Source organism: Geotrypetes seraphini, chromosome 2 (genome assembly GCF_902459505.1).
Source record: "Geotrypetes seraphini chromosome 2, aGeoSer1.1, whole genome shotgun sequence".
Taxonomy (NCBI): domain Eukaryota; kingdom Metazoa; phylum Chordata; class Amphibia; order Gymnophiona; family Dermophiidae; genus Geotrypetes; species Geotrypetes seraphini.
Genome location: NC_047085.1, coordinates 467,351,957 through 467,374,435, shown reverse-complemented (window position 1 = coordinate 467,374,435; position 22,479 = coordinate 467,351,957). Strand labels below are relative to the sequence as shown.

Genomic DNA, 22,479 nt, shown 5'->3' with positions numbered 1-22,479 from the left:
GGAAACGCCGCCACCTCCACTGACCCCAACCGGCGTGACTTCTAAAAGCTGTTCCCGCTTTTGCCAGCTGCCGCCCTCACAAAAAGATAAATGGAGCCCATGGTTTTAACCCGCTTTAAACCCGCGGGTTAAAACCGCGGGCTCGCTGGGCGGGGAAGGGCAGGAGAGCTTCGGGGAAGGGCAGGAGAACGGCGATGCGGCAGGGGAAGATCGAGGCAGAGCAGGGTGGCATGAGGACAAGCAGCAGAGATAACAGGGCAGAGCAGGGCAGCATTCAGGGCGAGCAGGCAGGAGAGACTTGTAGGACTTGCTAGGACTTGTAGACTACTGCAATATCCTCTATCTACCATATCCCACCAACATGATTAAACAACTACAGACCTTTCAGAACACAGCTCTCAGACTTATCTATTCACTTGGAAAATTTGACCACATCACCAATGCCTATCTAGACTCACACTGGCTACCGATACGAGCAAGAACCCAATTCAAATTATACTGTCTACTATTTAAAGTAACAAACGGAACTGCACCCATCTACCTAAACAATCGCCTAAACCGAAACCTTTCACCCAGAATAAGGAGAACCCAGATCCCATTCACCTACCCACCACTCAAAGGCACTCGACGCAAGAAACTATATGACAACCTCCTAGCGACACAGGCAGCGAAACTTGACCCCTCCATCTCCAAGCTGCTGACCACAACAACTGATTTTAAAGCGTTCCGAAAAGAAATCAAAACACTACTATTCAAAAAACACATCCCATCAACCTAATCTCCCCCCTATTCCTATCCCATCAGCATATTCCTCGTGAACTTACCACTCTTCTGGTAACATCTATTCAATGTCTCTAAACTGAATTCTCAATATATTACCGGAATCCGGCTTTCTTTTAAAGTACTGTAACCTACTAGATAGGTCTCCTCATTGTCTCAAAACATCCGAAACCTCAACATGTAACCTGAAACCAGCTTTCTTCAATGTAATGTAATCTCCTGGAAATGTCCAGCTATCTTCTAATGTAATCCACTTAGAACTGCAAGGTACAGGCGGAATAGAAATCACTTATGTAATGTAAAAAAAAAAAATAGAGATTGCAGGGCAGAGAGCAGGGCTTCCAGTCAGAAAGACGTTTTCGAATGGTCCCCAGCAGTCGCTTCGTCAGGTGATCGGCCAGCTCAGTTGGATTGGAAATTTGGTTTAGTGAATCGGGTCGCTGTCCAATTTGCATGCGTTTCACCTCATTTGCATGCAAGGAGAGGTAAGTGAATCAGGCCGGGGGGAAATTTGATAGTTAAGTGGTCGCAAACCGATCGGTACATGATTGATTTGCTTAGTGAATATAGTCCCATGTCCATAATCTGCCCAGAATGTGCCCCTAACCATGCCTGCCTCAAAGTGGTAGGCACCTACCAAGTTAGACACCTACTGGCTAATTAATTTTTAAAATTGTTTTTTAATGGCACTTTTCATATAACAGTGCCAATTAAGCCTAATTGAATAATTAAGTATATACTTGTAGAAACTGGGCCTAACTGCATGTAGAAAACCTGTGTTCATTTGGTGTCACTTTTGATTTTCTTTTTGGTTTTGTTAAAATCTACTACATCAGTTGTGCTAGAAACCCTCTGTAATGGAGCTGCAATGATTGTGATTGCAAAGAGGGGTTTCCTTTGTAAACTAACAACTGGAAACTTCATTCGCCTAATAATACCTTGTGAATTGCAGAACCTGAGCGAATAAGGAAGACGGTCTTCCTGACACAGAGAGCAATAAAGTTTATGGGCACATCCCATAATTATGGAGTGAAATAAATACAGGTTTGACAATAATTGTTGACAAACTGCAAGTTCCTCTGCTACCCACGGAGCAACACAGCAAGAAAGCAGCTATTAAAAGGCAGCAGATAGATCTTACTACCATGTACTGACTCAGATACATTTGTTTCTGCTCATCCCTGCAATCTGAATTCTTCCGAAACTCGTTCTGATGATATAAGACAACAGACCCAACTGATATTTTAATTCTTATGTGTGTTAAGCTGTCATTCAAAGGAAGTCGTCTACATTGGAGACATGTTTCTTTAATTGCCAATTCAGTGTCTTTGGAGGAGGCCTCCTATATCTCAGGAAGAAAGGCCCTGATTCTATAAACGGTGCCTCTAACGTCCAGGGGTTGAGGCGTGCAATTGTTAATCATCCGCTAGGTGCCGTTGAGAGAACCGTACCTAGCAGTGCCTAATCAGTCTTAGATGCCAGTAGGTGTTGAAACCTTAGGCGCACTCCATGTATGCCAGGGTTTTCTTTGCACCTAAGTTAGGTGCCTAAGTCAAGCCATGCCCAGAATCCATGCCTACTTTCTGGTAGGCACCAACCGAGTTAGGCACTTACTTGTTAATTGGTTTTTTTTCATTTGCCTTTTATTTTTTAATTTATTCAGTTTTCTATATCGTTTTCCCAGAAGAGCTCAGAACAGTTTACATGCATTTATTCAGGTACTTAAGCAGTTTTTCCCTCTCTGTCCCAGCAGGCTCACAATCTATCTAGCATACCTGGGGCAATGGGGGGATTAAGTGACTTGCCCAGGGTCACAAGGAGCAGCGTGGGTTTGAACCCAGAACCTCAGGGTGCTGAGGCTGTAGCTTTAACCACTGCGCCACACTCTTCCCCACTGTTAATGGTGCTTTGTAATTAACGGTGCCAATTAAGCCTAATTAAATAATTTAAGATTGGCTATGTCTATATGATCAGGAGGAGCTTTTTCTTTAAAGTGTTTATTGATATTCATGGAGGAGCATTTTCAAAACATATGTCTAAGTCCAATTTAGACATATGGTGCTAAATGTCCAAAGTTGGCAGTACGAAAATGCCTATTTTTGAAAGGAAAACTACCATATGTCTAGAAATATATTTTTGAAATCCTCTATCTGGACATCCACGCCATTGGAACGCCCAGGCTGCCAGGACATCTATCTTTATACCACATTTTCAACCAAAATTTTGTCCAAGTTCCAAACAACCAGAAGAAGACCGTTTGGACATGGGAGGGGCCAGTCTTGTAATGGACTAGCTACCCAGACATAATAATAATAATAATAACTTTATTCTTTTATACTGCCATAACCAAAGGTTCTAGGCGGTTTACACTAAAAAGAGCTGGACAATCAGCGAAATACAATAATACAGTAAAAAAATATAAATATTTGTAAATTAGAATTTCAATAATAAAACTCTCATTAAGTAATAAATGTATCGAACAAAGTGGTCTTAATTAATTTTCGAAAACAGCAATAGGATAACATAGCATGCTCAATACATTTACCTAACCAAGATTCTTGCCTACCAGCTTGAAATGCATGATTGGGGGGGAGGGGGCGGTGTTGGTGGACTGGACTCACATTTTCTACCATAAATGTAGTGGTTAGAGTGGCTTATGGGACTTGTCCACCCACCAGGCTACTGAAGACACCTGTGTGCAGTTCTACTAAGTTTTCCTATACCAGGTGCTGATGTTCTGGAGACAGGTATGTACATTTGTGAGTGTGAGGAGGTCAGTGAGCACTGGGTGAGTGTGGGGGTGTCTTATCTTGATGCATGCAGTGGTCATCTGGTCAGTTTGGACACCTTTGTGATACTTAGACCCTTCTAAAACAGGTCTAGTTCCAAACATATAAGTTCCGACCAGGATGTCTTGCAAAATGTTTGATAATCGCCGCAAGACATCCATGTCTAACCCCATCCTTGAGTCTGTCCAAAGCCCGCATATAACACACCTCCACCATTCCCATCTCGTGCTCTGAATGTACAGAGGCTGGAACAGTTTTGATTATCGGCACTTGGACATCCTGGCGATTGGAACATCCAAGTGCTGATTTAGGATGTTTTTTGATTATGGGCCTGATAGTCTGTTGTATTATCCTTGTTCCCTAATATTGAACAATAATCTTTTTTTTTTTCTCTTAAGGGTGGTATCCTTCCATGGATGGCATATTTGACTATCTTACCTGCTTTAACTGAGCAGTGGATGTGGGCTTTGGACTCATAATAAACCCAATCAAATCCAGCCTCCACAGCCAACCTGGCCAACATGCCGTATTTGCTTCGGTCTCTATCTGAGGTAGTGATGTCCACTGCTCGGCCCTCATAATGCAGTGACTCCTCTGAATGATGACCATCTTCATCCCAGCCCTCGGTCACCCGCAGCTTCACCCCAGGCCACTGATTCATCACTGAGATAGCCAGGGCATTCAGTTTATCTTTGCATCTCTAAGGGGATAGGGCAGAGAGAAAGAGAGACAGAAGTACATTAAATACATACAGTATAAGTAAATAATAATAGAAAGACTTCAAGATCCTTAGCAGATATTGAAAATGAAAGTGCAATATTAACACAAGCGGAAAGGCCTGCAACTAGAAACCTGTTGGTAAGTCAAGGGAAGAGGATATCCCTAATGAATATTCATGAGATATTTGCATCCACTGTATGCAGATCTTTCTCACGCATATTCAGGATGAATATCCTGAAAATCTGACTACATTGTGGCCCTGGTCTGAAGTTTGATATCTCTAAGATTCAATTTTACTTGTGATTTTGCTGGAAAACATGAGTATAGTCTGGAGAATAGGGAGGACATTGCCTCCCAGATGCTCAGTGCTGGGTAGCAACTAGTTACTGTAATTCGTTACATTTTAGGTAACTATCATTGTAACTAGTTACTTTTTGATAAGATCATCTATATTAGGTAACTAGTCAGTTTATTCTAGTAACTACTAACTAAGGGCTCCTTTTACTAAGCTGTGATAGCGTTTTTAGCGCGCAGAATTTTAGTGCGTGCTAAAGCCGCGCTACGCGGCTAGAACTAACGCCAGCTCAATGCTGGCATTAGCGTCTAGCGCACGTGGCAATTTAGCGCGTGCTAAAACCATTATGGCAGCTTAGTAAAAGGAGCCCAAAATTTACAAGTTATTTTTGCATTACTGTTTACATAGCATGCAGAACAATTGACGATGAATTTTCATTCGTACTATTTTACTCTTTAAGCCTCCAGTTCAACTAGTTTCTCTTGCTTCGCCACAGTGCATTCACTAACTGCCCATGTACTGGCTATATGTGGTGACAGCCTGCCAAATGGGCTCTGCTAAACTGAAAGAATTGCTTCTTAAAGGGCTGGACTGTTTTTGTATACTTAAAAGGACTAATTTGCAAACTCATTTGCATGTACTGTTATTAGTTATAAAAAGGGTCTGTGAAGTGGCTAAGAGGTCCTAAACACTGGGGAGTGAACTCCAGAAGAAGAAGGGGAGTCCCCCCTTCCAAAAGGAAGCCTCAAAGAGGGACTACTGTGGACATAAAATATTCTCACCCTGAGATAAAAAGGAGGCAGTGACAAAGATTTGTGACAGAGTATATGAAGGTGTTCACATCTTACTTTCATCAGGCCTTCCCTCTAATGAATGGAATCATTAAGCACTTTGATCTACTTGAAGCTAAGGATAATTTGATAGTAGCAAGTATTTCACATTCACAATTCAAGCTGCACTGGATCTAGTCAGGTACTTCCAGAGCTAGTGCCAAATACTTGCTGATGCAAGCAATCAGGCTCAAGCTGATGCTGCAAACATAAAGCCTAATCCAGCACCAATTTCTAGTGAAGACACAAGCTTCTTCTGCTTCTATGAATCAAATAAAGGGGACAACACTATGCAGTCAGAGCTAGACCTCTTCTTGAATGATGTTACACATGATATATCCAATCTCCAGTGCTACCCAACTGTGAAAGAAGTGTTTATTCTGAAGAATACAAACCTTTTATCAAGTGTACTAGTGGAGAGACTCTTCAGCATTGGTGGACAGATTCTTATACCATGCAGGAACAGTTTAACCGATGAGCATTTTGAAATGATTTTAATGCTCAGAGCCAATAAGAAACTCATTTGAAAATAAAGTACTCATTGTTGTAATGTTCATATAGTTATAATCAATAAACAAAGTAACTATTAACTACCTAGTTAATTTTTTTAGTAACTAGTAAAGTAACTACATTTAGTGAAGAGTAACTGAAATCAGTAACTAGTTACTTTTTTCCAGTAACTACCACAGCACTGCAGATGGATTTCCTCCTAACATTTCCCCTTCTTGCCACTCCCTCCCTTCAGACCTTCCAATTGTGGCTCCTGTCAGCAGTAAAAAAGAAAAACCTCCTGGCTCAGCCTTCCGCTCAAGTACACAGCAAGTCTCGTGCACCCAGATCCCACCCTTCTGATACATACTTCCTGCTGTCCTGTGGGCAGACCTAACCAAGATTTGGCATGTGTTTGAGTGGGAGGCTAAGCCATATGTCTTTTATATTTATATGCTTATTTGTCTTTTATTTTTATATGTGTGTTTGTTTTTTGTTATACAGCTACATTCTTCACAAATTAAAAATATAAGAAGAAAACAACATTAATGCTGAAAGAAGCAATGACAATTTGAGAGGAAGGAGCAGACCGTTGAGGGGGGGGGGGGGGAGCAGTGGCAGGAAGGAAATATCCTGGATCATTTGGTGGGCTGGGATGGAAAGATAAGGGGAGCTTCTAGACCATGTGGTGGTGATGGGGGGAGAAAGATGCCACCCCATTTTGGGTAAAGAGAGGGACAGGAAAAGGAAGATGCTGGACAACGGGATCTCAAAGGGGAGATTCCAGAATATGGATGGGGGAGGGAAGATACATGGAGCCTGATACTGGCAGATGAGTGGGGAGAGGGTTTGATGCTAGGGCTGGGAGAGGGAAGCTAACATAAAGGATGGAGCTGGGAGAAGGAGTCAGATGCTGATGTGTGGCAATGAGAGAAGGTTGATGCTAGGGAGGGAAAAGGAAGAGGAAGACAAAACTGTGGAGAGGGGACAAAACAAAGATATGCAGTCCAGTAAGGTATCAAGGCCTCTTATTTTGAGTGGGCCCACAGTTAAGATGCATGGGATTTCCAACTCCTCACTTTGTCCTGCACCTCTCTCCCTCTCCTCTAACCCCAGATCTGGCATTTATACATCCACCTACAGCCTGGAAACTACCCCCCCCCACTCCCCACCCCTCTGGTCTACCTCATTACCTTTGGAAGTGGCAGCAGCAGTGACACACATCCGCTTCCTGCCCTGACCTTCAAGGCTTCCCTCTACACATTCCACATCCTGATTCCCATATGCACCTCCAAGACTTCTCCGTTCTTTGAATGTTCGATGTCTAAATATCCCTTCTCCGCAAATTGCTTCCTTAGAATCCACTAGAAGTAGTGCATTTTACTGTATTACTCCATCCTTATGGAATGCACTCCCCCTTGCCCCCCCCCAAGTTCATTTACAGGTTTTCTAACCTAAATTTTGTACTGCCTTAAAGATGTACCTTTTTGAATGAGCTTTTGGAAATATTGTGGCTAATGATAGCAGGACCCTGGAGATCCTATGACCCACAGTTCCCTCTGTTCTTTCTGAAGCTTATACTAATTGTCTCTTCCCATATCTTGTTTCTTTCTCTATGGTACAAATGATTCTTTGAATACATTATTGGCATTCTTTTTTCAATATCCTGTTTTATTGTGTTGTAAACCACCCTGTGATGCGCACAGGCAGGGTGGTACATTAAATTTTAATAAACCAAACCAAGTGACAGGATGAGGCAGAGAAAACCCTGTGAGGTCGCGCAGACAGTGGATGTGCTTCTTTGTTGCCACCCACAAAGATGATGAGGTACACTAAGAAGGGGATGTGGTGTTGTCAGGCCTTGGGTAAGGAGAGTAGGAAGGGGGAGCTGCCAAATCTGGAAGTGGAAGAAAGGGAAATGAGGCTGCTGTTGAACTGTTTTAGGGGGGGCCTGATACGATGGTCCTGAGCCAAAAATGGACGGGCCTGTTGCTATGCCATTGATGCAGTTGAAAGTGGAGATGAAGGAGCAGAAAAATGCCCCATTTGTGTGTCCAAATTAAATTGTAAGCTCTTCTGAGTATTGGATGTTAAATGTAAAGCGCTGTGTATATCTTCAGCGCTATAGAAATGATCAATAGTAGTAGCAGTAAAGATGGATGCTGGAGGTAAGAAGAAGGAAATGAAAATGAATGTTAGTGGGCAGACCATGAGGAAGAGGTAGAAGCAGGGGCAATGTATGTCAGGGAAAAGGGATGCACAATTTCTCCTCTTTTATTCAATTTAGCTCTTGAACCCTTAACAATAGCTATTGGGGAAAACCATTCTATTAGGGGTATATCCATTAATGATTCCTCTTTCAAACTTTCAATTTATGCAATGATATAATCGTATATACCAGGGGTAGGCAATTCTGGTCCTCGAGAGCTGGAGCCAGGTCAGGTTTTCAGGATAGCCACAATTAATATATATGAGATGGATCTGCATTCACTACCTCCTTGAGATGCAAATCTATCTCATGCATATTTATTGTGGATATCCTGAAAACCTGACCTGGCTCTAGCTCTAGAGGACTGGAATTGCCTATCACTGGTATATACAGTACCTCTTTAGACTCTATATCTCACTTACTGACCTGTATTAATGAATTTTCAAACTTCTTTGGATACAAGATTAACTGGAGTAAATCAGCACGTATGTCCTTAACCCCACAAAAACATTATATTTTCGCTTCCCTTTCAAATAAGAATCTGATAAGATCAAATATCTGGGCATATGGTATAGCTCTTCTGTTGACAAAACAATGTCTCTAATTCTAAATTTATCATTGAGTTAACCTCCATTTTAGAATCCTGGTCTCCACTTTTTCTTTCTTGAAAATGCTTCCATAGCTTTTCAGTGGTTTTTTGAAAATGCTTCCATAAATTTTCAGTGATTTTGGTTAATCTGGTATGTTAGTTGGACCGAGCTTTGTTTTATCCCAGACCTGTCATCTGTGAACATATACACCACAGTGACCCCTGATGCAGGCGTTCCTCAGACACCGAAACACAGTGCTGTGTCAGGTCCACAGCTTCTGCTTGTGCCCTTTTCTGAAATAAACAAATTGGTTTTACATCAGTGATCTTCAGTGGAGTGTTCATTTTCCGTTCCCACTTCCTTTTGTACTGTTTTATACCCATGGGTTCTCTGTCCTGTTGGACTTTTTGGTGTTTACTTTATCTCAGCAAGGAGACCATATCAAGGAGCAGGTGGTGATCAACAGTATCAAAGGCAGCAGATCGTTCGAGAAGGATGAGGATAGAGTGGAGGCCTTTGGATCTGGTCAGGAACAGGTCATTGGAAACTTTAGTAAGAGCGATTTCTGTGGAATGCAGTAGGCAAAAGCCTACTGAAGTGGATCAAGAAAAGCTGGGGATGAGAGGATGTCCAGGCAACGGTGGTGAACAGCACGTTCAAGTAACTTGGAAAAGAAGGGGAGGAACTTGATGGGGCAATAGTTGGAGGTGCACGCGGGGTCTTGTGAGGGTTTTTGAGGAGGGGTGTGACAATGGCATATTTGAAGGCATCAGGGACAGTCGCAATGGAGAGCGATAGGTTGAGGATGTGACATATGGGAGGGATGACAGCGGGAGAGATAAGAACATAAGAATTGCCAAACTGGGACAGACCGAAGGTCCATCAAGCCCAGCATTCTGTTTCCAACAGTGGCCAACCCAGGTCCCAAGTACCTAGCTAGATCCCAAGTAGTAAAACAGATTTGCTGAGTGGATTTCCCAAAGCCATCTCAATAATATCTTATGAACTTCTCTTTTAGGAAATTATCCAAGCCTTTTTAAAACCCTGCTAAGCTAACTGATTTTACCACATTCTCCAGCAATGAATTTCAGAGTTTAATTACACATTGTGTGAAAAAATATTTTCTCCGGTTTGTTTTAAATCTACTACTTAGTAGCTTCATCACATGCCCCCTAATCCTAGTATTTCTGGAAAGAGTTAACAAACGATTTACATCCACCCTTTCCACTCTACTCATTATTTTATAGACCTCTATCATATCACCCCCTGAGTCATCTCTTCTCCAAGCTGAAGAATCCTAGCCGTTTTAGCCTTTGCTCATAGGGAAGTCATCCCAAACCTTTTATCACTTTTGTTACCCTTCTCTGTACCTTTTCAATTCCGCTATATCTTTTTTGAGATAAGGCAACCAGAACTGCTCACAGCATTCGAGGTGCGGCCATACCATAGAGCAATACAAGGGCATTATAACATTTCCATCTTTGTTCTTTTCCTGATAATTCCTAACATTCTATTTGCTTTCTTAGCTGCAACTGCACATTTGAACTGAGGGTTTCAACGTATACTCAATGACACCTAGATCCTTTTCCTGGGCAGTGATTCCTAACAGAGAACCCAGCATCACGTAGCTATAGTTCGGGTTCCTCTGTCCCACATGTATCACATTAAACATCATCTGCCATTTTGATGCCCAGGCTTCCAGTCTCACTAGATCCTCTTGCAATTTTTCACAATTTTCTTGCAATTTAACAACTTTAAACAACATTGTGTCATCAGCAAATTTAATTATCTCACTAGTTATTCCTAACTCTAGATCATTGAGAAATATGTTAAACAGCAGTGATCCCTGCACAGACCCCTGGGGAATCCCTCTATTTAACCTTCTCCATTGAGAGTATTGACCATTTAAGTCCACTGTCTATTCTCTTAATCCATAATAGTACATTACCTCATATCCCATGACTTTTTAATTTCCTCAGAAGTCTATCATGAGGTACTTTGTCAAATGCCTTTTGAAAATCCAAATACACGATATCAACCAGTTCACCTTTATCCACATGTTCATTCACCTCTTCAAAGAAATGTAGATTGGTGAGGCAAGATTTCCCTTGACTTTCTCTCATTAATCCATGCTTACGTATATGTTCTGACATTTTGTTCTTTATAATAGTCTCTACCATTTTGCCCTGCACTGATGTCAGACTCACCGATATATAATTTCCCGGATCACCTTTGGAACCCTTTTTAAACATTGGTGTCATGTTAGCCACTTCTGGTAATATGCTGGTAATATGCTGATTTTTAAATATAAATTACAAATTACTAACAGCATTGCAAGTTCATTTTTAAATTTTATTAGCACTTTAGGATATATACCATCCGATTCAGGCGATTTGCTACTATTTAATTTGTCAAATCGATACATTATATCATACAGTGTTACAGAGAATTCTATGAGTTTCTCTGATTCATCAGAATTGAATACCATTTCTGGCATCGGCAACTCCCCCACACCTTCCTCACTGAAGACTGAAGCAAAGAATTCATTTAATCTTTGCGCTTAGTAGGTGAGTGGGAACCGGATAAGAGGAGCAGGTAGTGGGTATGGAGAATGAGAGATGTGCAGTTTCCTCTTCAGCGATCTTGGGAAGGAGGAGAGGGTAGCAGAAGGAACAGATGGAGGGAGGGGAGGGGAAGACAGCCTGTGTGAAAGCTCAAGGTGAATCTTCTGGATCTTATTGTAGAAGAACTCTGCCATAGACTGGGGAGAAATTGAAGGGGCGATAGGAGGTGAGGGTGCTTTGAGTAGGGAGTTTAGTGTGGTAAAGAGATGGTGAAGGGTGAAGTTAAGAGAGATGGTTAGGTGGGTATAGTATTCTTGTTCGGACAGCGAGAGAGCAGACAAATAATTTCAGCATGACTTTTAAGTGTACATAAGAACAAAAGAATAGCCTTATTGGGGGTCAGACCAATGAACAATCAAGCCCAGTAGCCCATCTTCACGGTGGCCAATCCAGGTCAAAAACCCAAAGAGTTGCAACATTTTATGCTACTTATCCAAGGCAAGCAGTGGCTTCAACCATGTCTTTCTCTATAACAGCCTATGGACTTTTCCTCCAGGAAATTGTACAAACCTTTCTTAAAACCAGCTATGCTATCTACTTTTGCCACAACCTGTGGCAATGTGTTCCAGAGCTTAACTAGTCTCTGAGTGAAAAAATATTTCCTCCTATTGGTTTTAAAAGTATTTCCCTGTAACTTAGAGTGTCCCCTAGTCTTTGTAATTTTTGAGAGAGTGAAAAATCAATCCACTTATACCCGTTCTACTCCACTCAGTATTTTGTAGACTTCAATCATATCTCCCCTCAGCCGTCTCTTTTCCAAGCTGAAGAGCCCTAACCATTTTAGTCTTTCCTCATACGAGAGGAGTTCCATCCCCTTTATCATCTTGGTTGCTCTTCTTTGAACCTTTTCTAGTGCCACTATATCTTTCTTGAGATAAGGAGATCAGAATTGAACACAATACTTCAAATAAGGTCGCACCATGGAGCAATACATTTTTAGTTTTGTTAACCATCCTTTTTAAAATAATTCCCAGCATCCTGTTTGCTTTTTTAGCCACCACCGCATATTGGGCGGAAGGTTTCATCATAATGTCTACAATGATACCCAGATCCTTTTCTTGGGCGCTAACCCCCAAGGTGGACTCTAGCATCCGGTAGCTGTGATGTTATAGTAAATAGCCGGGAAGCAAAGGAGTTGGAGGGGTCATTGACACGAATGTTGAAGTCACTGAGGATGAGGGCTCAAGAAAGAAGAAGAGCCAGGAGTAAAAATTGGTGAGGAGGGAAGAGTGGGATGTATTAGGGGGTCAATAGGGAAATGAATAGATGGATGGAATGGACTTTAAAGTAAGGAGAGCATTGAGACTGTGGTGGGAGAAGAGGGTGAGAGTAGTGGCTCAGTGCCTCTTCCTTGACCAACCAGGTGAGGTGTGCGGGAGAAAAGGTAGCCTCCATGACACAGGGCAGCAGCTGAAGTAGAGTCATCAGGATGGATCCAGGTCTCTGTTAGTGCAAGTAGGTGGAGAGATCGAGAGATGAAGAGGTTGTGGATGTAGGCAAGCTTGTTTGGAATGGGCACAAGAGAGAGGCAGGGAAGGAGGAGGGGAGGAGAGGAATAGAAATAAGGTTGGTGGTATTGTGGGTTGGCCTGCAGGAGTAAGGTAAATTGTAAGAGTAGGCTGGGAGTTGGTTGGGAGGACCGCGATTGGGGTTGATGTCCCCAGCGAAGAGCAAGAGAAGGAGGAAAAAGATATGGGGGAGGGGAGGTGAAGGGAGACCTGCTGCTACGATGTGGGTGAAGTGTACACAGGGAGAGAGGGGTTGACCGAATGAGGAGAAAGTGTTGGATTTTTAGGGCGGAGAAGAGGATAGTGGATAAGAGGAAAGGGGGAGGTAATGAGATTAAAGAGTGAGTGGTGTGGTGTTATGGTTACCAGAAGACACTTGGCCCACCTTATTCTGTCCCCAGCCATGCCCCATTCTGCCCCCGTTCCACCCTACCATGCCCTGTTCTGCCCCCAGCCCTGCCCCATTCTACTCCTGGTCCCACCCCCACACAAACCTCGTGTTTGTAAATCTGACCATGTCTCCCCACTCCTGGCCAATCTTCATTGGCTCCCAGTGATTTCCACAGTCCAATTCAAATGCTCTTGCCTGGCTTTTAAGATTATTCACGGCATCCTTCCTTCCCTAATCCCACTTTCTTTCAACACCTCGTGCCCTGACTCCACCAGGACCGCCCATAAATTAAAACTATCCTTCCCCTCCCTACATGGTATTCTCCACGCAGGTAAACTGGGAAAATCACTTCTTTTCAAAATCACAGGTCTCTGGAATGACCTTACTATCCCGCTGCAGAACCTGAGCTCCCTCCATTTATTCCGCAAACAACTAAAAACCTGGCTCTTCTCTAACATGTAATTTCTTTTCCCTTACTTTTCCACTCGATTTATAAACTTATGTAAACCTTTTCCTACCCTTTCTCATTTTTAAGTTCTTGTAAACCGTGCTGAGCTCTACTTCCGTGGAGACGATGCGGTATATAAACTTAAGGTTTAGTTTAGTTTAGTTTCCTTAACATAGTAACATAGTAACATAGTAGATGACGGCAGATAAAGACCCGAATGGTCCATCCAGTCTGCCCAACCTGATTCAATTTTAATTTTTTTTTATTTTTTTTTTTCTTCTTAGCTATTTCTGGGCGAGAATCCAAAGCTTTTCCTGGTACTGTGCTTGGGTTCCAACTGCCGAAATCTCTGTTAAGACTTACTCCAGCCCATCTACACCATCCCAGCCATTGAAGCCCTCCCCTGCCCATCCTCCTCCAAACGGCCATGCACAGACACAGACCGTACAAGTCTGCCCAGTAACTGGCCTAGTTCAATCTTTAATATTATTTTCTGATTCTAAATCTTCTGTGTTCATCCCACGCTTCTTTGAACTCAGTCACAGTTTTACTCTCCACCACCTCTCTCGGGAGCGCATTCCAGGCATCCACCACCCTCTCCGTAAAGTAGAATTTCCTAACATTGCCCCTGAATCTACCACCCCTCAACCTCAAATTATGTCCTCTGGTTTTACCATTTTCCTTTCTCTGGAAAAGATTTTGTTCTACGTTAATACCCTTTAAGTATTTGAACGTCTGAATCATATCTCCCCTGTCTCTCCTTTCCTCTAGGGTATACATATTCAGGGCTTCCAGTCTCTCCTCATACGTCTTCTGGCGCAAGCCTCCTATCATTTTCGTCACCCTCCTCTGGACCGTGTGGATGTCAATGTGATGACATCACACTCATGCACATCATGTCGATATCCACACATGCGCAGAGGCCCTCTAGATGTGGCCCTGAGCTCGGGGCCTTCCAAAACCTGGACAACCTGCCAACAAATATCTTCCTATTTGGGGCCCTGATACCAATAACGCTTCATGACATTCCTACCAGACATTCCAACCTGAGAGTGGGTGTTATTGTTAATACTGATTCCAGGTGGTCTTGGTAACAAGTGCAAACACAGATAAACCCTATGCAAATACAGGACCACAAACTAAAAGTCCTAATTTACACAAATGAAACCCTAAGATGTCAGGCTCTGCATGCAGTACAACACCAGAGAAATAGAAAGAAATATGTTTCTTCCTGAACAGTGCAAAATATAGATAGCAGATGTAAATTCTGAAAATTGACACATTTTAATCACTAAATTGAAAATAAAATCACTTTTCCTACCTTTGTTGTCTAGTGATTTTATTTTTCTATTCATCTTTTCTCAATCTTCTTTATGTCTATGCTCTTAACTATGTTTCCACTGGGGCCTTCATATCCATTTGCTGTTTTTCTCTCCTTCTTCATTTTCTGCTCTACATCCATCTTTCAAAATAGAACAAAACACAAAAGACCCCCCTCTCATCAATACTTGCAAGTTTCTCAAATAATATCCCACATCAAGTGTGTAGATCAAAGGACTCAGGCACTACAAATAAAATCAATATAAAAAGCTCATTCTTCCGGCTTCCTGATGTAGCGAAACACAGCTTAGCGAAACACAGACTGTGTTGGAGCCGTGAAATGACCTTTTCAGATAAGTGGACTACTGTTAAACAGCTTTTGTAGAGCCATAACATTTGCCACTCCAGTAGAAGCAAGATTCCTTGCTCCATTCAATGTTATGATTAAAATTCATTGTACCGCTGTTGTGGCGCCTTGCTGAAGAGCTTATGAGCACATTTAAATATTTAAAAGCCTTTAAATGTTATATGATGATATTATTTGAGAAACTTACTCAGTATTGATGATAAGGGGGTCTTTTGTGTTTTGTTCTATTTTGAAAGTATTGCCCCCTCCTCGAGTAGATTGCAATTTAAAATCCCCAGTCTGTTTAGATCATACCTACATCCATCTTTGGCATTAACTTTTAACATTCAACTTTCTTCCATTTTTCTGCTTCCTTCTCAAATCTATCTACTTTCCATGTCTTCCCTTCCCATCTCTCCATGTGTACCATCTTCTCCCTTATTCCTATCTATCCATAAACAGCATTTCTTCAATTTTATTACTTTCCCCACTCCTCCCATCCCTATGCACTATCTCCTCCCTTACTCTTCCCTTCTCCTTCCTCACCCCTCCATCCCTGTGTACCATCTCCTCCTTCTCTTTCCCTCTCCTGTGGTCTGACATTTGTTTTTCCTTTCCCCCTCCTATGGTCTAGAATCTTTCTCCTTTCCTTCCCATAGTCTGGCATCTCTTTTCCCTCCTTCCTTTCCCTTCTCTCCCATTTGTGGTCTGGCATCTATCTGTCTTTCCCTTCTCCTCCCCTGCCTTAGTCAGGAATTCCTCCCTCCTTCCTTTCCCTGACATCTCTCTCTTCTTACCCCCCTTCCCTTCCCCATCCAGTGGTCTGACATCTCTTTCCTTCCCTTCCCCTCCTCCCGTGGTCTGGTATCTCTATATGCCCCTTCTCTTCTTTCCCCTGCAAGTCTAGGGCATCTTTCCTTCCTTTTCCTGCCCATTCCCACAGTCCAGCATCTTTCTTATCACCACCACCCCTCCTGGGATCCGGGGCTTGTTTATTCAGTGCTGCTGTAAACTCTTCATGCTGTTGGCAGTGTGAGTGAACAACATGAAGACTTTGTTGACCTGGAAGATTTTCCTCTGCAGAGAGAAAGCTTCTGGGTCAATTAAGCCAGTGTGTTTAGTTCACTCACACTGCCAACACGAAGAGTTACAGCAGCGCCAGTTGAGCAAGCAGAGGATCCTACCGGGAAGGAGGGGGGGGAGGACTCCAGATAGGTGCAGGGGGAGGGAGAGATCTCCAGATAGGGGCACAGTGGGGGTAGGAGAATGACTCCAGATAGGTGTTTGAGTGTAGGGTTACTAGATGTCTGGTTTCCCCATGTGGTAACCCTATGTGGTGTTAAGTGGTTCAGTGACTTGGGGAGAGGGAAGAGATTGGGGATGGTTAATATCAGCTGGAGGAGGAGTACAGGAGCCATGACAATGAAGGGAGGAAGGGGAACCAGCAAGAAACTTGGTTGTGAGCTAGTCTAGAGAGCTGAGAGGTTGGATGTGAAGGTAAAATAGAAACAAAAAAGAACTGCAGGAAATGTATAAGTTGCAGGAATTTTAATTAAAACAATAAAATAAAAAGTTTTATATCCAAAATAAGTCCTTGATATTAAATGATATGGACCTGACATGGTCCGTGTTTCGAAAAACACTTCTTCCTCAGGGGTCCATGATGTTCAGTACATTTATATTCAAGAACCATATGGATAAAAGCAATTGAACATAAAGTTCTTGAAGGTAAAATATCAATCAAATTCACCTTAACTCTTTTTAACCTAATAAAACTGCATTAATAAATAAATAAATGTGTGTATGTGAAAAGCTCAGACCCAACAACCAACCTCTAGTGATTAACACGGAGCAGGTGCCTCTCCCTCTGACATCAACACGTTTTTGATTTATTTCTCACTGATCTGCACCTGTTCATTGTTTCTCTCTTGAGCTGTCAGTTGGTCCGGGTGCGGGAGTCCTATGAACGGATGAGCTGTTTAAGAGTTATATTAGCAGAATAGCTGAGGTTGTTAATGAGTACATGGCAGTGTGTATTATTATAGGTTAAGTCACAACAGGGGGTCTTGGTTTAGTTTAGGTCAGTGGTCTCAAACTCAAACCCTTTGCAGAGCCACATTTTGGATTTCTAGGTACTTGGAGGCCTCGGAGAAAAATAGTTAATGTCTTGTTAAAGAAATGACAATTTTGCATGAGGTAAAACTCTTTATAAATCTTTCCTTTTGGCTAAGTCTTAATAATAAGAACATATGAATTGCCGCTGCTAGGTCAGACCAGTGGTCCATCATGCCCAGCAGTCTGTTCACGCGGCGGCCCTCTGGCCAAAGACTAGCGCCCTAACTGAGACTAGCCCTACCTGCATACGTTCTGGTTCAGCAGGAACCTGTCCAACTTTGTCTTGAATCCCTGGAGGGTGTTTTCCCCTATAACAGACTCAGGAAGAGCGTTCCAGCTTTCCACCACTCTCTGGGTGAAGAACTTCCTTACGTTTGTACGGAATCTATACCCTTTCAATTTTAGAGAGTGCCCTCTTGTTCTCTCTACCTTGGAGAGGGTGAACAACCTATACTTATCTACTAAGTCTATTCCCTTCAGTACCTTGAATGTTTCAATCATGTCCCCTCTCAAACTCCTCTGCTCAAGGGAGAAGAGGCCCAGTTTCTCTAATCTTTCGCTGTACAGCAACTCACAAACATATGATCAAGAAATTGTTTTATTTTACTTTTGTGATTATGATAAACATACCGAGGGCCTCAAAATAGTACCTGGCAGGCCGCATGTGGCCCCCGGGCCACGATTTGAGACCACTGGTTTCTTTCTTTTTTATATTTGTTGCAATGTCCCTTCATGAAGAAGCTCCAATTTGTGAAACTCAAGTTGGGGGGTCAAGGGAAATGTGAGACAGTATTAACTTTGGCTATATTATTACAAGACCGGAGCAGTTGTGGGATGGGTCACCGCTCCACCACCACCAAAGATAAGTATAGGCTGATATTTTAGAGTGTAAGATCTATCCTAGTATGCGGTGGTATGAGATGGTGATTAGCTGTGATGGTCTCATTAACAACCTGTCTGTGTTGATCACTAGAGGTTGGTTGTTGGGTCTGAGTTTTTCACATACACACATTTATTTATTTATGCAGTTTTATTAGGTTAAAAAGAGATAAGGTGAATTGTGAATTTGATGCATTTTTAGATCACATGATTTCATTCTTTTTAATTTTTCATTATATTTTGAGGTAAAATATCAATGTCATTAAGAGGCAAAAAGGTGAGATTAGGGGTAAAACTTTTCTGCTTGTGCCGAACTCAAAAGTATCAATCCTAAGTGTGCAGTTTCTTATCATGTGATCTGTGGAGGAGGGGAACAAGGTACGCTATGCTCAGATGAAAAAAAGGTTTTAAATCCTAGAGATAGAAACAGTGCATTAGAGTTTGAACTATAGTAGCAAAAATGTAAGTTTTGCATTAACAGACAGAGAAAATTAACTGTTACAAATAATATCAAAAAAAGAGTTTATGCTTACATACCGTCCCCAAATGTGTCCCCATTTCTGCTTCATTCCTGTGAGCTCGGTCCCTGCCCCACTTTGTCTCGGTGAGCTTGGACTGTGCCCCGCCCTGCCCTATTCCCGCGAGCTTGGTCCATATTTCCGCCCCGTTCCTGTGAGCTCGGTCCCGTCACATCCCTGCACACTATCTGATCCCATCCGCACAAGCCTCGAATAATTATGATTTTATGTTAAACTTATTTTATTAAAGTATAAAAAGAAACAATATTCTGTACAATTGTCATTTTATAAACACAAATAATACAGAGCAAGGATCAATGAAACCTCTGTCTCCTCTCCCATTTACAAATTCCCCCTCCCCCTTTCTTAACCAAGGTTGTGATATTCAAGTGGCTCAGCCCAACCGAACAGAAAAGGAGGGAGATCAGAAAAAATATACACTAGTCACTCTTAAATTAGAATATTATTTAAGAGAATCTGGCCAGGACTTGGGGTGATAGTGTCTGAAGATCTAAAGGCGAAAAAACAGCGTGACAAGGTAGTGGCTGCTGCCAGAAGGATGCTGGGCTGTATAAAGAGAGGCGTAGCCAGTAGAAGGAAGAAGGTATTGATGCCCCTGTACAAGTCATTGGTAAGGCCCCACTTGGAGTATTGTGTTCAGTTTTGGAGACCGTATCTGGCGAAGGACGTAAGAAGACTTGAAGCGGTCCAGAGGAGGGTGACGAAAATGATAGGAGGCTTTCGCCAGAAGATGTATGAGGAGAGACTGGAAGCCCTGAATATGTATACCCTAGAGGAAAGGAGAGACAGGGGAGATATGATTCAGACGTTCAAATACATGAAGGGTATTAACGTAGAACAAAATCTTTTCCAGAGAAAGGAAAATGGTAAAACCAGAGGACATAATTTGAGGTTGAGGGGTGGTAGATTCAGGGGCAATGTTAGGAAATTCTACTTTACGGAGAGGGTAGTGGATGCCTGGAATGCGCTCCCGAGAGAGGTGGTGGAGAGTAAAACTGTGACTGAGTTCAAAGAAGCGTGGGATGAACACAGAGGATCTAAAATCAGAAAATAATATTAAAAATTGAACTAAGGCTAGTACTGGGCAGACTTGCACGGTCTGTGTCTGTATATGGCCATTTGGTGGAGGATGGGCTGGGGAGGGCTTCAATGGCTGGGAGGGTGTAGATGGGCTGGAGTAGGTTTTAACGGAGATTTTGGCAGTTGGAACCCAAGCACAGTATCAGGTAGAGCTTTGGATTCTTGCCCAGAAATAGCTAAGAAGAAAAAATTAAAAAATTAAAATTGAATCAGGTTGGGCAGACTGGATGGACCATTCGGGTCTTTATCTGCCGTCATCTACTATGTTACTATGTTTTTAAAATCAGATGTTGTATTACAAATCTTTAAGGGCTCCGTTTACAAAGGTGCACTAGCATTTTTAGCGCATGCACCGGATTAGCGTGCGCTATAGCATGCGCTAGCTGAAAAACTACCACCTGCTCAAGAGGAGGCAGTAGCGGTTAGCATGCGGCATTTTAGAGCGCACTATTCCACGCGTTAAGGCCCTAATGCACCTTTGTAAAAGGAGCCCTAAATGTTTGAAATTAGCAGAAAGACTTTGTTGTAAAGTGCACATATAAGTTTATTGCACGTAACCAATAAATACTATTAAAATAAGTTTATAACAGTTTAAAATTTTAAATAAGTTATAAAGTGCTAATCAAAGTACTAATGTATGCCTAACTGGATCCAGTGTAATTGCTCACTAATTTGTATCACTATTCTCTATTTACCATAAACTTTCTTACTATAGTTTTCCAATGTCATATACAGGTAAGTGGTTTACAACATAAATGTTTTCTAAATTGTTGGAACAATTTCTTAAAGATCAATTTAATAACTAAAAGTTTTTATGGTTTAAAACAAGTTTCCTTTTTGGGAAAAAGAATATATATATATCCGGACGTTTCAAAATGGACTCAGACTAGAAGGAAAGAATTTCTTGCATATAGGGATAAAGTTGTTTCATTAGGAGCCTCTTTTCAGTTAAGATTCCCTTGTAAATGTTTTGTTGTATTTCAAAACAATAGATATATCTTTTATGATTCTCAGCAGTTACGTTTCTTTTTAGAGGGTAAAGGTGTTTCATTTGCACCATAATGACTTCGGTGTAACTTAAGTCCTTTTTCTTTTATTAACCATCGGTTCTCACTTAATTTCCAGTAAAACTTTAATATGTGATCTTTCCTGGAAGAATTTCCTTTTCTTAGTCTCCTTCCTCCTTTATTGAGGACTATGTTAAATAAAAAGTATGGGTTACTTCTTTTTGTCAATATATTTCCAATAATGAAAATGGATTTATTTTGTATTATCTATGTTTTGAATTATGATTACTAATATTGGATGTATTAATATCGTATATTGCCTTTAAACATAATTGTTGTTTATTTGAAAAATTTAAATAAAGATTTATTAAAAAAAAAAAAAGTTTTCTTTTTCTGTCCTTTGGTGTTACCAGTAACTGAAATTTAACTTCAGGTAATTGTTAATGTCCTTCAGATGTTATTAAAGTGTCTTTCTTTCCTACAGAAATTAGATCCCTTTTCTCTTTGACTTGTTTCAGAAAAACTTTGAAGACGTATTTGTTCAAGAAATTCTTAACTGATTAATAATGGATGTAATAGTTGTACTCTCGTTTAATTATTGTTTTCTCCTACCCTTTTGGGCTAATTTTGTGAACCGGATCGAGTCCCTTTCAGGGAAAGACCCGGTATATAAAACTAAGGATTGGATTGGATTCTTTGGATGACTTTACTAATCTATATATTTTTTCTTTCTTCAGGTACCCCTTTGGTCTTCTACACCTCTCTAAACCAAATGAAAATAAAAGGAAAGAATACCCTCACTGCCCAAGTGTGTGTGAATCTTATTTGCCTGTCAGCTCAGGATATCTAAACTGTTCAATTAGCTATAATCAAAAGAAATAAAAGTTTTATTCCTGTAACTAAAATCCTATCTGTTCTAATTTACTTTTCTCCCTATTCCAGCTATTGGAGATCTGGTTTCTCTTCAATTTTCAGTTCTTCAGGTTCTTCTTGTGAAGATGTACAGACATGCATCAATTTCATTCACATCACACATCTTTTAAATATTCCCACTTTATTCCCTGATAAAGACAATTAGATTTTCCAGGGAATGATAGCTGGTATAAATGACTATTATCAGAACTTTAAGGGCTCCTTTTACTAAGGTGTGCTAGCGTTTTTAGTGCACGCAGGAAATTACTGCACGCTACACGGCTAGCACTAATGCCAGCTTAATGCTGGCATTAGCATCTAGCGGGCGCTATTCCGTGCATTAATGTCCTAACACAGCTTTGTAAGAGGAGCCCAAAATCTTCCTGCTCAGTTCTAACTAGCTTCACAGAAGATTTATTTTCCCATATCAAATAACTCAAAACCCATCTTAAGTTGGTTCACAAGCTTTCTTATCAGACACTCAAAAGTTTTATTAAAAGTTTCACTCATATAATTCACTTTTTTTACTCAGATATACTATTTCACACACAGGGTACAATCGAAAATGTTTCTCTTTCTTCTTAATCTTCTAAAACTGTGCCAACTGT

The 22,479-nt window shown here is 41.4% G+C and overlaps 1 protein-coding gene across 1 annotated transcript in view; it reads right to left on the bottom strand.

Annotated features, from left to right (window-relative positions):
• The window catches only part of LOC117354316 (sonic hedgehog protein-like), a 59,816-nt gene that overhangs the window by 5,701 nt on the left and 31,636 nt on the right, over positions 1 to 22,479 (bottom strand). Inside the window, exon 2 of the mRNA XM_033931615.1 lies at positions 4,008 to 4,269. Coding sequence (XP_033787506.1) covers positions 4,008 to 4,269 — 262 coding nt within the window. The remainder of the gene's footprint in view (positions 1 to 4,007; positions 4,270 to 22,479) is intronic.